At 33.2% G+C, this 13,251-nt stretch overlaps 1 protein-coding gene across 14 annotated transcripts in view; it reads right to left on the bottom strand.

Moving 5' to 3' along the window:
• Positions 1–13,251, bottom strand: part of l(1)G0196 (inositol hexakisphosphate and diphosphoinositol-pentakisphosphate kinase) — a 53,289-nt gene that overhangs the window by 36,759 nt on the left and 3,279 nt on the right. For 5 of the 14 annotated variants that reach the window (XR_016302488.1, XM_089634172.1, XM_089634165.1 and 2 more), the window contains exons 2-10: positions 10,632–10,811; positions 7,871–8,026; positions 7,268–7,358; positions 7,033–7,187; positions 4,487–4,574; positions 4,189–4,393; positions 3,801–4,082; positions 3,236–3,424; positions 2,856–2,959 (exon numbers count right to left, since the gene is read on the bottom strand). Coding sequence is in view for 13 of the 14 variants with exons in the window: in XM_089634172.1 (XP_089490298.1) it covers positions 2,856–2,959; positions 3,236–3,424; positions 3,801–4,082; positions 4,189–4,393; positions 4,487–4,574; positions 7,033–7,187; positions 7,268–7,358; positions 7,871–8,026; positions 10,632–10,811 (1,450 nt within the window). In the remaining variant the exon portion in view is untranslated. Of the gene's footprint in view, positions 1–2,855; positions 2,960–3,235; positions 3,425–3,800; positions 4,083–4,188; positions 4,394–4,486; positions 4,575–7,032; positions 7,188–7,267; positions 7,359–7,870; positions 8,027–10,631; positions 10,812–12,728; positions 12,969–13,228; positions 13,246–13,251 lie in introns of those variants that run through there. The other 9 variants (XM_089634168.1, XM_089634166.1, XM_089634167.1 and 6 more) reach the window with 8 other exon arrangements.

Here is a 13,251-nt window from a genome sequence, read left to right on the forward strand (position 1 = left end):
TAACAAAATTATTATTTTTTTTAAATTACTACATATATTTATAATATATGTCAGAAGTTTTTTTTTGTATTAGGCAATTCACCCTAAGAAGAGTGCTATGTGATGTCAGAAGTTAACGAAATGGTAAAATTACATAATTTTTTAATATTATTTTTTTTTTAAGTCTCTAGATTAGTGGTTTTAAACAGGTAAAAATCTGAACCATAAATAAAGTAAAAATGTCATTTATTTTTGATACACAAAAATCTTTCATTTTCATTTCTTTCTACATAAAATTAAATTAAATGTTACTCTCACTGGAATATTTTTTTGTAAAAAAAAAAGATATAATATTTATGGGCATTTTTGCCAAAGTTTGTACATTGCGTTTTTGTCATGTCCCACGATTTTGATTAGTTTTTTCCATTACACGTATTGTAGAATATTGCAGTTATATATTTTTAACATACAAATTTATTAAGTCAGTTAAATACAACTATGGAACCTTATATATTTTAAATTAATTCTTTAGATCAAAAGGAAGTGTGTTTTTACCATGTCACATTTCTACAATGAATTAAGCAAAGTCTGATTTCATATATAATTTAAGGCATGTAAGATTAATTTTTTTGTGACTTAAATAGCTTGAATAATATATTTTTGGAAAATATACAGCTTTTACATAAATTTGGACAAACATTGAATTAATAAATCAAGTTTAACATTTCTGGTAAAGAATCCGTTAGTTATATTTATTTATTTTTTAATGCCCTTTTTCGGGGCTATCACATAGGAATGGTTAATAAACCTTTTTTATTTATAACTCCCAACTGGTTCCATGATATTTCATAAAAATGACAAACACACCTTTAAAAAGTGTATAATAAATAGTTACTAAGTGTAAATATAAATAGTTAGCTGTGTAACCTATTTAACCTAGTTTTTGTTTCATCACTTTTCATGACTTTATATCACTTTTTGTAGGTGTGTTGAACTGTCATTTTGATACCTACATTCATGGGATACCCGGTCACCCTCCCAACTTGGAATTGCCCCAGCAATAATTTTTTGTATTTTATTATTAGTTGAAAATGTCCACTGATGAATCCATATTATTAATCTCCATTAGTATTCTGGGCAATGAGGAGTACATAGGATGGTAGTATTCGTAGAAACATATAAATAAATGTAAAATTAATAGAATAGAAAGTATAAAAATGAAAAAATATGTACAAATTTTGGCAAAAAATGCCCACATACATGGTTGCCTCCAAGCCGTCGAAAGGGTTTGCAATTTGGCTGTAGGGCAGGTTTATTTATTCTGACATCAGTGGATAAAATTAATTATTCCAAATGCAAATGTCATGTGACCATCATAAATTTAGAGTTTGAGAACACTGCTCTAGATTTTTATTTGTTGTTTACAATTTTATGCAAATGACGACAAACATTTCATAACACAAATAATATTAATTTGAAAAAACACGTTTCTTTTATTCTACACACAAATGAAGCTTTTGGAGTGGCCAATAAATATTATAATAAAAGCATTTTTAAACCAACAATAATTCTAACAATACGGACGAAACACAATTAATTTTAAAAGGAAAAATAGCAGTACTGTCCAAAAGACCTCAAATATGTACATACATAAAAGCAATATTTATATGGGATGTAAATTAATGGGCAAAATAACACCAACGCTTACAGAGCCTCCAACCATGAAATTAAAATATGTCATACTGCTTTGTTAATAATAAATATGTGTTGGTGTTCAGATGACATACTTCTCAACCATATTTGCATTCAGCGAGGTTTCTGGAAATACCTGAACGATAACTGTAGCTTTTACCACTCGAGCGAATGTGATAGCTCCCCTAATTTGGGTAGCACCGCTAATACTCTTAATCGATAGCTACCCAAATTTGTGTACCTGTAGGTAGGCGATTTTTATGAATAAAAGTGAATTTATTTTGAACATCCCTCAATCAGCTAATATGTTTAGTCGCTAGCTTGATTAAGCTCCTAAAGAATACCAAAAGACGTCACTAATGTTCCTTTCATAGAATATTCTAGATAATGGTAGTCTGCGTGTAGACGCCATTTTGAATTGTATTCTAAAAATTGAACATTTGTTTTTTAATTACCGTAACTATAAACATTTCCAGTAGACTATAGACAACATACAGGAATGGTAATATCCAATATTGCCCCAAATAAGTGCAACTTAGAGCAATTTCCAGTAGACTATAGACAACTAACAGTAATGTTCATTTCCAATATTGCCCCAAATAAGTACAAGGTAGGGAAATTTCGGTAACTAACAGACAGAATTTACGCATTTATAAATTTTATGATTAAAATTTATTTTTTATAAAACCTAAAAATGTGGGACAAATGAAGAAATATGGGTGGATTCACAGACTTTAAACCACAATAAGTAGTTTATATGTTTTTGTATTAAAATTCGGAGGTATGATTTTTGGAATGAGTGCGGCCGAATCCAAGACTGAACGCCCGGAAATCTCTATCGCTCAAGGCGTTTTTTAAATGAATTAAAAATACATTATTTCTGACTATCGCTCAATATCTTTTCCTTATTCAACTAGGACAAAAAATAAAACTGAATCAGATTGTACACATTAATCAGTTTGACTCCATTTGACGTAAACAATTAGTTCTCGTAATGTTCAAATTGTTGTCAAAAGAAGTACATAAGAAGCTATAGCTAATCTCAGAAGACTGAATAAGTAGCAATAGCATTCAGATATTACGAGAACATAGATTGTACTGAATGCAGATGGGGTTGAGAATTATAATAGGCTCAGTGTTAGCACCGAACAAAGACTAAGGGGAAACTAAAGAAAGGTGCATACGGCTGATGGTGGTGTTACCATCGTCAGAGCTGGAGCCGCGAGGCCGACCCATGGGCTGGTATTTCATCTGCACCTTGCGGTTTATCCCTGAGAAGTGGCCGTACCTGCATGAACATAACAAACTATTCAAAAAATATATTATTTATTAATTATTATTATTATTCTTTGTCATATGGTGGACAATTCAAACATGAAAGTGGCAGTCAGGTTTATCAACACCATACTCTGGCTGTTGAGGATCCAGAACAGTGAGTTAGCCTCGCAGTGACCGGAGATTTTACAATTTCATCTGTTGAATTTAAAAATTTAAACCTGTCATGACATAACATATCTCAATCCGTCCCTCCTGATTATAACTTCAGATAAATGAATGAACTCACATTTCTAATACACTCTTGAGTTGTTCCAGCTTGCCCTGTTTCTCTTCAAGTTCCGGGTCAGCGTGCCTGGTGTGTATTTCTGCCAACAGGGCTCTGGAGATGTCCAGAATCTCCTGCAACTGCTTCGGCCTCTTCAACTTCACGTGGCCCTGCTTGTATCCATCGTACTTCTCAAAGATCTCAAAGAACCTGCAAAAGGTATATCAAGGTTATAGTTTGTACAAAAAGCATTTTAACAGATAAAAAATTATATTTGCGACGGATAGTAAATTGGCTAGACACCGGATATCCGGAATATGCCTTGACCGCATCCGGCCAGTACAAAGCTTGAATTCTGAGTGCAAAAAAAATATGTTCAATGTTAAACTCGTTAGAGAGTGCACGAATGGCATGGCACAGTTGACGGAAGTGACAGCAAAACATCCTACATCAGTTGCGCGACTTCATTCGTCATATTTGTTATCAATAGTTTGTATTAAGCGCCAATAAAGTGCCCAGATAAGCCAGATACCTACAACCGGATATCCTTGCATCTTGATACATTTGAATTGAATCTACTACTTACTTTGGATGTCTGACTTCAACTTTCATCTTTTGCTTGGGGGTTCTGTCTCCGTGTCGTATCACAGCCACTACACATCGCAATTCCATCATTTTACCAAAGGTGGTGGGCACAATGGGTGGATCGTCCAGCTGGAAAGGCACGGACCAGGGGATGTGGAGGGTGGGAGCAAGCTCTCGGAGGATCATGTTGCCCAGTATTTTGGCGCAGTCGTCGTAATACTTGTTGGAGTTCTTCACGAAGCTGAAGCCATTCACGTCACATACAAAGGATTTGCCACTCGCTCTGTCAAAAACAATTCAAGGTAGTTCATTGAAGTTTAATGATTAATGATTTAGTTCTATGTATTCTCAAATGAAGAATTTAAAATGATAATAAAGAATTAATTTACCTAAGTAAATCGAATCCACAAACTGTTTGCTTGAATGCGAGGCAAACTTTTCTAGAGATGAGCTTCTCTTGATTAGACAGAATGACAGGATAACGTATTTCTTTTCCTTCAGAGTCCCTCTCCACCTTTCCGTCCAATGCTGGACTTTTCCTAGCTTCAGCATGAGCGTAGTCCGGCCCCACAGTGTAAACTTTAACATCAGTACCTGTAAAACAATCATGTGAAAACCATACAAAAAAAGGCAAAGAAATTTTATATAGTAGTCTAAATATTTATCTAAATAATCGTGTGAACTAACCATCAGTAGGCATGAAGTCTTCATAGATAAAGGACCCAGTCTTTCGGACTCTTGATTCCGGAGAATAAATACTACTTCTGCTACCAATCTACAAAAGAAAAAAGGTTATAATAGTAAATAACTACTAATCTATAAAGGCTAATTGAATATTTTTCTCACTATCAAGCGATAGCTACCCAAATTTGGGTGTAAGTGATTTTTAGGATATATACACGGTGTCCGGAAACTCGTAGTACAAGCGGGAAACTGGAGAATCTACACCACATGGGGAACCCAAAAAAACGTAAAGTTTTTTGATTTGAGCATTTTCAAAAAAAAAAAAAAACCAAAAAAAAATATTTTTCGGCTATTTTAGGGTTAAAGTTTTTTCTGGTGTTTAGGGTTGAATAACAGATGTTTTAACCCTGCAGAGCAGAAATATTTTATGATTACACCGGGTTAAATGAAGGGTGATTTCAAAATAATGCTTCAAATCCGAGTTTCTTCATTTGTTTTACTTTCAAATAGTTTTAATTAGTTGGGTACTTTGATCTTCAGTAATAATTTATAAGAATTTGATTAAAAAAAAAAAAAAAAAAAAAAAGTGGGTGTGTCAAGCCTACGCAAGACAGAAGTGAAACTTCTAGTATTCCTCTCTCTCTATTTTCATTTCATCATCTCTATTTTCTCTCTTAGGTTAGTTTGAAAATTAGAGGTTAAATAATTCAACGACGAAGCATGGATTTGCTTTTTCTAATATTTTCTTATAGATGAATGACGTTCGATTAATGTATAGTTCCAAAAATTTTCAATTTATTCACAAGTATACAATATTACATAAATAACAATATTACAATTAAAAATTACAAAGAAATTACAATGACAATTTACCAATCATGTGCCATTTTCATTGTCAATTTCATGAATATCATTTCCTAATGTCGTGATAATTGGGTTATGGTAACTAAAGTGCGAGATATATACATGAGCACTTAAATCCTTAATGAATCGTGCAAAAACTGCATCGATTGTTGTCCCGTGTCGGGAGAGAACGTTCGTGAGCGGCTCCCCCACCTCAACAAGCGCATATGGTGAGAGAGGGACAGTGAACGGTGAGCGGTGGTGGGGGTACCCGCATTTTCGTGTCGATCCTGACTCGGTTTTACTCCGTCCCCGAAAATTCATTACGCGCCTAAAGAAGTTTCACTTCAAAAAATCAACTTCAAACTCGATTTACTCGATAACGAAAGCTCAAATAAAAAAAATATATACTACAAAATCGACTCCAAATGTGATGTAGATTCACCAGTTTCCCGCTTGTACTACGAGTTTCCGGACACCCTGTATACATGTATATATATACATATATTTTTTTATAACTTAATGAGTAAAATCTCAAATTTTTAAGCTATATAAATAAAAATATAAATGTGCATTTGTTCAAAATCTCTTATCTCCGAAAATTCTTCATCGATTGCTTTGAAATTTTGACACAATATTACATTTGAATACAAGTGTGTTTTTATATACCTATACTAACTGTAATAAGTAAGTGAATTGTGCAGAGATGAGATTGAATGAGAAGGAAATGGACGGTCTAAGCATAGATGAAACATGGAACCACATGAAAGTGAGTCTTTGTGAATCTGCTAGAGGTTTGTGGAATAAGTGCAATGCAAGGTAGGAAGAAAGGTGATGCATCGTGGGATGATGAGATTAAAGCACTGGTCTCAGAGAAGAAGAAAACATGGTTATGTATGATTACGGCTGGCAATGCTTCCAGCGAAGAGAAGGATCGAACGAAAGAAGTATATAAGGGATGTAAGAAAAAAGTGAGAATTGGAGTGAAAGAACGAAAGAAATGCCTGGAAGAGGAAGGAATCAAAATGACAAACCATTCCAAGAAAACTTTAAGTTGTTTTGGAAGGAAGTCAAAAGGTGGCCCAGAGAAGCATGAAAGTGATAAAATCGAAAGATGGAAAAATGTTGACGAATGAGGAAAAAATAAAAGAGAGATGGATGAAGTATTTCGGGGAAGTCTTCGAAAGCGACCTCAGTGACAGTGATTCCAGCGGCGAATCAGATACGAATGATGATGGAGTGAATTTTACCGAAATTAGCATGGATGTGATAAAAATATCGTTTAAATGTATGAAGAATGGTAAGGCTGTCGGTTTCGACAATATTGCTGCTGAATAGGAGATAGCCGTATAATTCTCACATAGTTGTGGAATCTTTTTAACCAATGTTTAAAGGAGGGATACACACCTTTAGATTGGAGAAGGGCTGTGATCATGCCGTTACACAAAGGTAAAGGTTCTGGTAAAAAACCAGAAACTTTTCTTTGCCTTTGTAGATCTACAAAAAGCATACGACCGAGTCGACAGGAAAAAGCTATGGAAGGTGTTGTCGAAGTATGGAATGAATACGAATCTGACTCAGGCAATTGCGCCTCTGTATGAGGGAAGCGTTGCATGTGTTAGGGTGAACGGTGGTTTTAAAACCACCTAAAAAAAATTAAACCTAAAAATATGGGGTAAACGGTGAAATATTGCTCAAGTAATCACCTTTCTAAACAATCTCTGACTCCCGCCTCCGGCAGAAGTGGGATAATAGATGTAAATATTGTGGTCCTCAGCCGAAACAGGCTTCTCTACGAAGGGCTTATTAAATATAACACCATTCACTTCTACATGATCTTCTGACTCAACTAACTCATGATCTGAAAACAAAAAGAAACCAAATGACTGCATTGTTTTAAAATACATAACCAAATGAATATTGAATCAGAAAGCAGCATACGTTTTGGGTCCGGGGAATCTCTGTCTAAGACGGCATACCTTGGTATTTCAATACCTTCGCTTTCTAAAATTGAATATACTTTTCTACGATCCTGGAACAAACCAAATTCAAAATGAAACACTTATACACGGTGTCCGGAAACTCATAGTACAAGCGGAAAACTGATGAATCTACATCACACAGAGAATCCAAATAAAAATTTGTTTTTAAATCTGACCATTTTTTGTTTTTTCTCAATTTTTTCTCGATTAAATCGAAAACGAAAGCTCAAAACAAAAAATTTATGCCACAAAATCGACTCCAAATGTGAAGTAGATTCACCAGTTTCTCGCTTGTACTATGAGTTTCCGGACACTGTGTGTATTATTATATTCAATTAGAATCATGAAGATAATATATTTTCTAACATGTCGGTATGCTCAAGTTACACACAAAACATCAATATGTAGATAGGTAGGCACACGTCCGACACCACACAATTTACGCATACAAATACAGGATTGATTGACAACAATATAAGATTGACACAATCGTTCATTAATATTAATTGAGTGCTTAATTTAAGTCTTATGATAAATGATTACCTAGTAGATATTAACATACATCTTGAAAACTTACTTGAATATCATACTGCATGTGGAGATTGTTTATAACATAGGGGTTCCTCAGTTTTTCATATTGAATAGCTTTATCTAGGGGGAATCCTTTGGAGTGAAAAGAGATGAGACAATCGCACATCGGCCACTCGTCCACTGGTAGCTGAGGACAAAGAACATTTATTTTGATTCTATCGGAATGCAAATACAGGAAAAAAGGAATACCAGCTCTTGCAAGCTCATGCATGAATTTAGAAAAAAAAATCATAAAATAGCCAAATTAATTTATTTTACCAACATGTTTATTTTTTTACAAATTAACCAAAAATTAAAAAAAAAACCTATTATGGTTCCATGATATTTCATGAAAATGAAAATTCAACAAAAAGTGATATAGTCATTAAAAGCCACTTATCATGACTTTATATCACTTTTTAAAGGTGTGTTGAATTGTCATTTCGATGGGATACCCGGTTACCACCTATTATAAATTGATAATAATAAAAAATGTATATATGTAGCTAGATATTTTATCTTTCAAATAATCAACAATGAAGCATGCATTTCAAAGTACATATGTCAGTTCCATGATAACTCAACATAGAGACAATTCAACACACCTTTAAAAAGTGGCAAAGTCATTAAAAGCAATGAAAAAAACTAACATATATACATATAGGTAATAATTTGGACAAACATAAGAATGTTATTGAATTAGAACCAAGTAATCCTCAATAGTTAAAAAATGTATAGGTACAAAAAAATAGAATGCAGGTAAATAAAATACAATTATAATAAATTAAAGGTGTTAGTATATAAAAAAATAAATAAATTCATGAGTTTAGACCAAAGTGCAGCAACTACGGGAATTATAATAATTCCAATATTATTGTAAATGTGACAATTAAATATTTCATAAAAAAATACATAATGCAAATATACGTTTTTTTTAAATAGAAAGTACTAAAACTGTGTTATACTTTTCCATGGCGTCAACCAAATTTTACAGGAGATTGATTCGTTCTACAAATGATTGGTCACACGCAGAAAACAAACTCTGATAATTTAGTCATTTATGAGATCATATTACAAAAACTTATTCTTTTAAAATTGTTTTTATTAAAGTCATTTTTGAAAATCTTGTACTCAACTGCATTAAGATGGGTACCACCGGCATGGAACCCAATGTAATGCATTATACATTAACTTTCCATATGCAATTTAAAAATTTATTGGCAATTAGTTCCCATTTAATGTGTTCATCAAGGTACTGGCACCATTTAAACTATTTAATATTCACTTTATGTCTAAAGCACACATGAATAATTCGACATGCAAAAATCTTGCAATACAATTACAATTGTGTAGCTGTGCATAAAAGTTACATGTTATTTAAATCTGCCCAGAAGTTTATCAGTAATTTTTTTAGGACATTTACAATTATAGACAAATAATCTGACTGAAAAGCGAAGCAGAGCCATGTTTGAAAGTATAAAACAGAATGTTGTTGTAAAATACCAATCCCCGTGATTATACAAACATTAAACCAATATACTAATAACTTTGATTATTATGTTTCGTAACTGGTTTGAGCTAAGATAACAATACTAGTACATAGATGAAAAAATGATTAAATTGAAAAATAGTTCATTTTTATCCACATGCAATAATAATAGGTATAATTTTCCTGCATTTTTATTGATTAAAAATAATCTAGGTTTGTTTGAAATTTTTTATCAAAGCGTGACACATTGATCACATAATATCAATGTTTGAACAATGGTTGGATGTTTGTAGGACTTGGGGAATGTTCAAGTTGACATTACGAGCCGAATGGTCTGATAGCATGCTTTGGTCAATAAACTACAAGGGGCACTTGGGTGGAACAAAATTCATAGAGTTCACGAAACAAAATCTTCAGAGAAATTCACGTTTTAGAAAGACAAGGTTAGATAAAAAGAGAGGAAGTATCATCACAAGACTTATTATTTCCAGAATGAAAAAAACAAATATTTAACCCAGAATATAGCATTATTCGAACTTGAGGTAGACGAAACATTACGCTATACGCATCATAGCTAGGCCTTTTTCAGCATATCGCTCGCCATACACTACCAATGGCTAGCGATATGCTGGAATAGACCAAGCCACGAGAATATAGCGCACTTATGGCGTGGTCTGTCACAGGCATTAGGCAAATTTTCTCAAAGCCTGCCACAACTGTTTATTGTTCAAAATAAATAAATTCTTTAAAGTAGTACTATGTTAGCGAACTACCTACAGTAAAGTTAAAAGCACTAAGCTGGAGCGCAGTTAAATAATATACTTTACGTTTTGCTGTGTTGTATATTACGAACATGGTTATACAAGTTTATATTTTTTGATAATATGTAATTAAATTGATCTTTACAAAATAATGGCTTTAATCAAAAATAGACCTTGTTTACCTAACTAAATATCTGAAAATGACCAATATTAATTTTTTTACCGGGTTGCTAAGGTTTATAGGATAACACTTGAAAGCGACATTTTTTTGACATTTATACATTTTCTATGAAAATGAACGCACATAATGTTTCTTTCGCAAAGAGTTTAAGTAATAGAAAAGAATGTGTGACTACCTCCCTTTTTTCATTGCCCAAGAGTTTGTACAAAAGAACAAATAGAAGAACTGACAGTCTTACAGCGCCAGGAAGTGAGAGAGATTTAGAACCATAAGCGGCATCTTGTTGCACCCAATTTCGTTAGATTTTTTTTATATTGAGAACCTGTAAGATAACCTCCTCGGGGAACACCAGCATCTTGAGGTACTCGAACTCGCCCAACCGGGTCAGGATCTCCTTCATGGGCTTGGACTGCGACTTCTTGGCCATTGCGCACACCCCCACCACCACCTTCTTGCAGCTGTCCCCCTCCGACTCGCTGCCATCGCAAGACTCCAGGTCTCCCTGCAAACAAAGGACACGCCTGTTTTATTCGTGGACACTAATCGCAAACAATAAGCAATGATTGGCGTAACTAATAATTAAATCCATTATTTTTAAAGCAAGAATTAATCTTTTCCTCATAACCCATTGCACCACAAGCTGGCAAATTGACGAATTGTGTAGTTTTTTCAGCGAATCGCCAGTTTGACTTGCAATAGTAATTAAATTATTAATGCAAATATTTTATTTTTTGTCAAGTTGTTTATTGAAAAATTGAAGAACGGTTTAAAAACCAAAATATACTAATCTGATAAAAAAAGACTCATTTGTTATTTTTATATAAATTCTTTAGCTTTGAAGTATTCTAACAAAATATGTATTTTAATTCTCAGTGCAATGGGTTAAATTAAATTGTGGCAATAAATTACTGGGACGAATTCAAACATAAGTACGATGAAATTTATAGAATAAAATACATATTTTCTCAATCACTATTGAAATCTAAATATTTTTAATGAGTTTTCATGTAGATTTCTATTTTATGTAATGAGCTATGAATTTATTATGAAATATATATCTAAACAAAGCACAATCTACATTGAAATATATGGTCATTCTGTCAATGGAAAATGCACAACCCTATTGAGACGGGACTTAAACATCACACCAACGCATTGCTTATTGTTTATAAATTACTAAATAAATTAACTAAGCATGTTTTATAACTGCGGGATATGACAAGGTAGACTTGGAAGCGTGTTTGGAGATCATATATTCTTCACTCTTTACTGTGAAAATAGAATTGGTGAGCCATTGATTTTCCATAATCGAAAACATTATTTTTTCATATTTTTTAAGAGCAAAAAGCTAGTGGAGATTAATTACTCTTTCAGGAAAGGAATTATTTGTTCAGTTTTTTGCCAAAGATGAAATTTTAAAAGTAGGTAAAAACTTTTCGGGTGTGGTAGTAGTAATAGTGTGGTACCACAGTCGTAGTGTGAAAAGTATTACAAATAATATGTAATTTTCAACTAATTCATTTATGTTTATTCTGTTAAAATGGCTGTCTTATGTCACAGAGTGAAATATAGCTAAGTTTCTTGCAATAAACACAAAATGCATTAATAAAAATAGCAGGCTTCGCAAAACCAATGCAAAATAGGCTTTCTAACTTGCCTACTCCTTTTTGCTATTCAAAATAACAAATCTTGGCGAATTAGGATTAAGTTTGTCATATCCTGTAGTGATAACACACAACACTCAATGGTATACATATTATAATATGAAATGGGTTCAAAATGTATTAATTAATGATTACTAAAAATGCAGGATTGACAATTAGAATAAACCAAGGAAATTACTGGGCCCAAGAAGAATAGCATGCATATAATTACCACAACATTACTGATAACAGTGAAAACGTATGTGATAATTGCAAAATGTAGGTTTTGTTTGTGTATTTAATTTAGTAAAAGTTCATGAGCCCTACTCAATGTTCACCATCCTAAAAATGAAATTGTAATTCATGATTTGGATGAAGAGCATAGCATAACATTTAATATAATATCTTTAAGGAAGTTACAAATATTAAACGGAAGTATTTGCAAACTCATATACATAATTATATAACATTTGCAAAAAATATAAGTCAGAATGCAAGCAATCATATTCCGAAAAACCGGAGATTGGATACTTGCACATTAAGTGCAATAACAGACACTTTGAATTAGATATATGTATTAAACATTTTATTATTGCACAGTCACTTCACAAGGGTTAAATTAATATTAAATCATGGATGTGAAGTTAAACAATAAAATACTAAAGACGTTTGTGTGATTTGTGAGATGTTTGAGGTTAAATACAGTATTGTTTACTAGGAGAAATGCCCAAACAGGGCGTTGATTATAAGTAGCACTAGAAGGTGGTGGAACTAACATGGTTAAAGCACTCGTCACAGTAACAAATGTCCTCTTCGGGCACAGACCGAGTCTTCTTCCATCTCTTGAGGCGCCACCAATCCTTCAACCACGACCATTCCATCACGAGGTGACAACAACTGGCAGCACAACGGATCACACAGCCACAGCCGACAGAGAACACTTATATGCGGAAATTATCATTTTCTCAATCGGGAGAATGTTTTATCTGTGATCAATTTGACAGACTACTAAACACCTACAAGAAATACACACACAGTTGAAGGAAACCTTACAAAGATAATGAATGACACCATTTAATGTCTGTTAGTAGTAAACTGTACACACTAGACACAGACATAGATACATAATATACAGCCAAACTTAATTGCTCCATTACACATGTGTATGTACATTCTCACACCAGTGTGATGGACATGCCAGGAGGTGTCAAGTTATATACAAATATGTACAAACAGATCTATTGTTTCAAATGCTAATTTATACATTTTCGCTTACAATCATTTCCCAATGGTGACCAC

The sequence above is a fragment of the Hesperophylax consimilis genome, chromosome 8 (assembly GCF_061612785.1).
Source record: "Hesperophylax consimilis isolate HC1 chromosome 8, BYU_Hcon_1.0, whole genome shotgun sequence".
In the NCBI taxonomy this organism is placed as follows: Eukaryota; Metazoa; Arthropoda; class Insecta; order Trichoptera; family Limnephilidae; genus Hesperophylax; species Hesperophylax consimilis.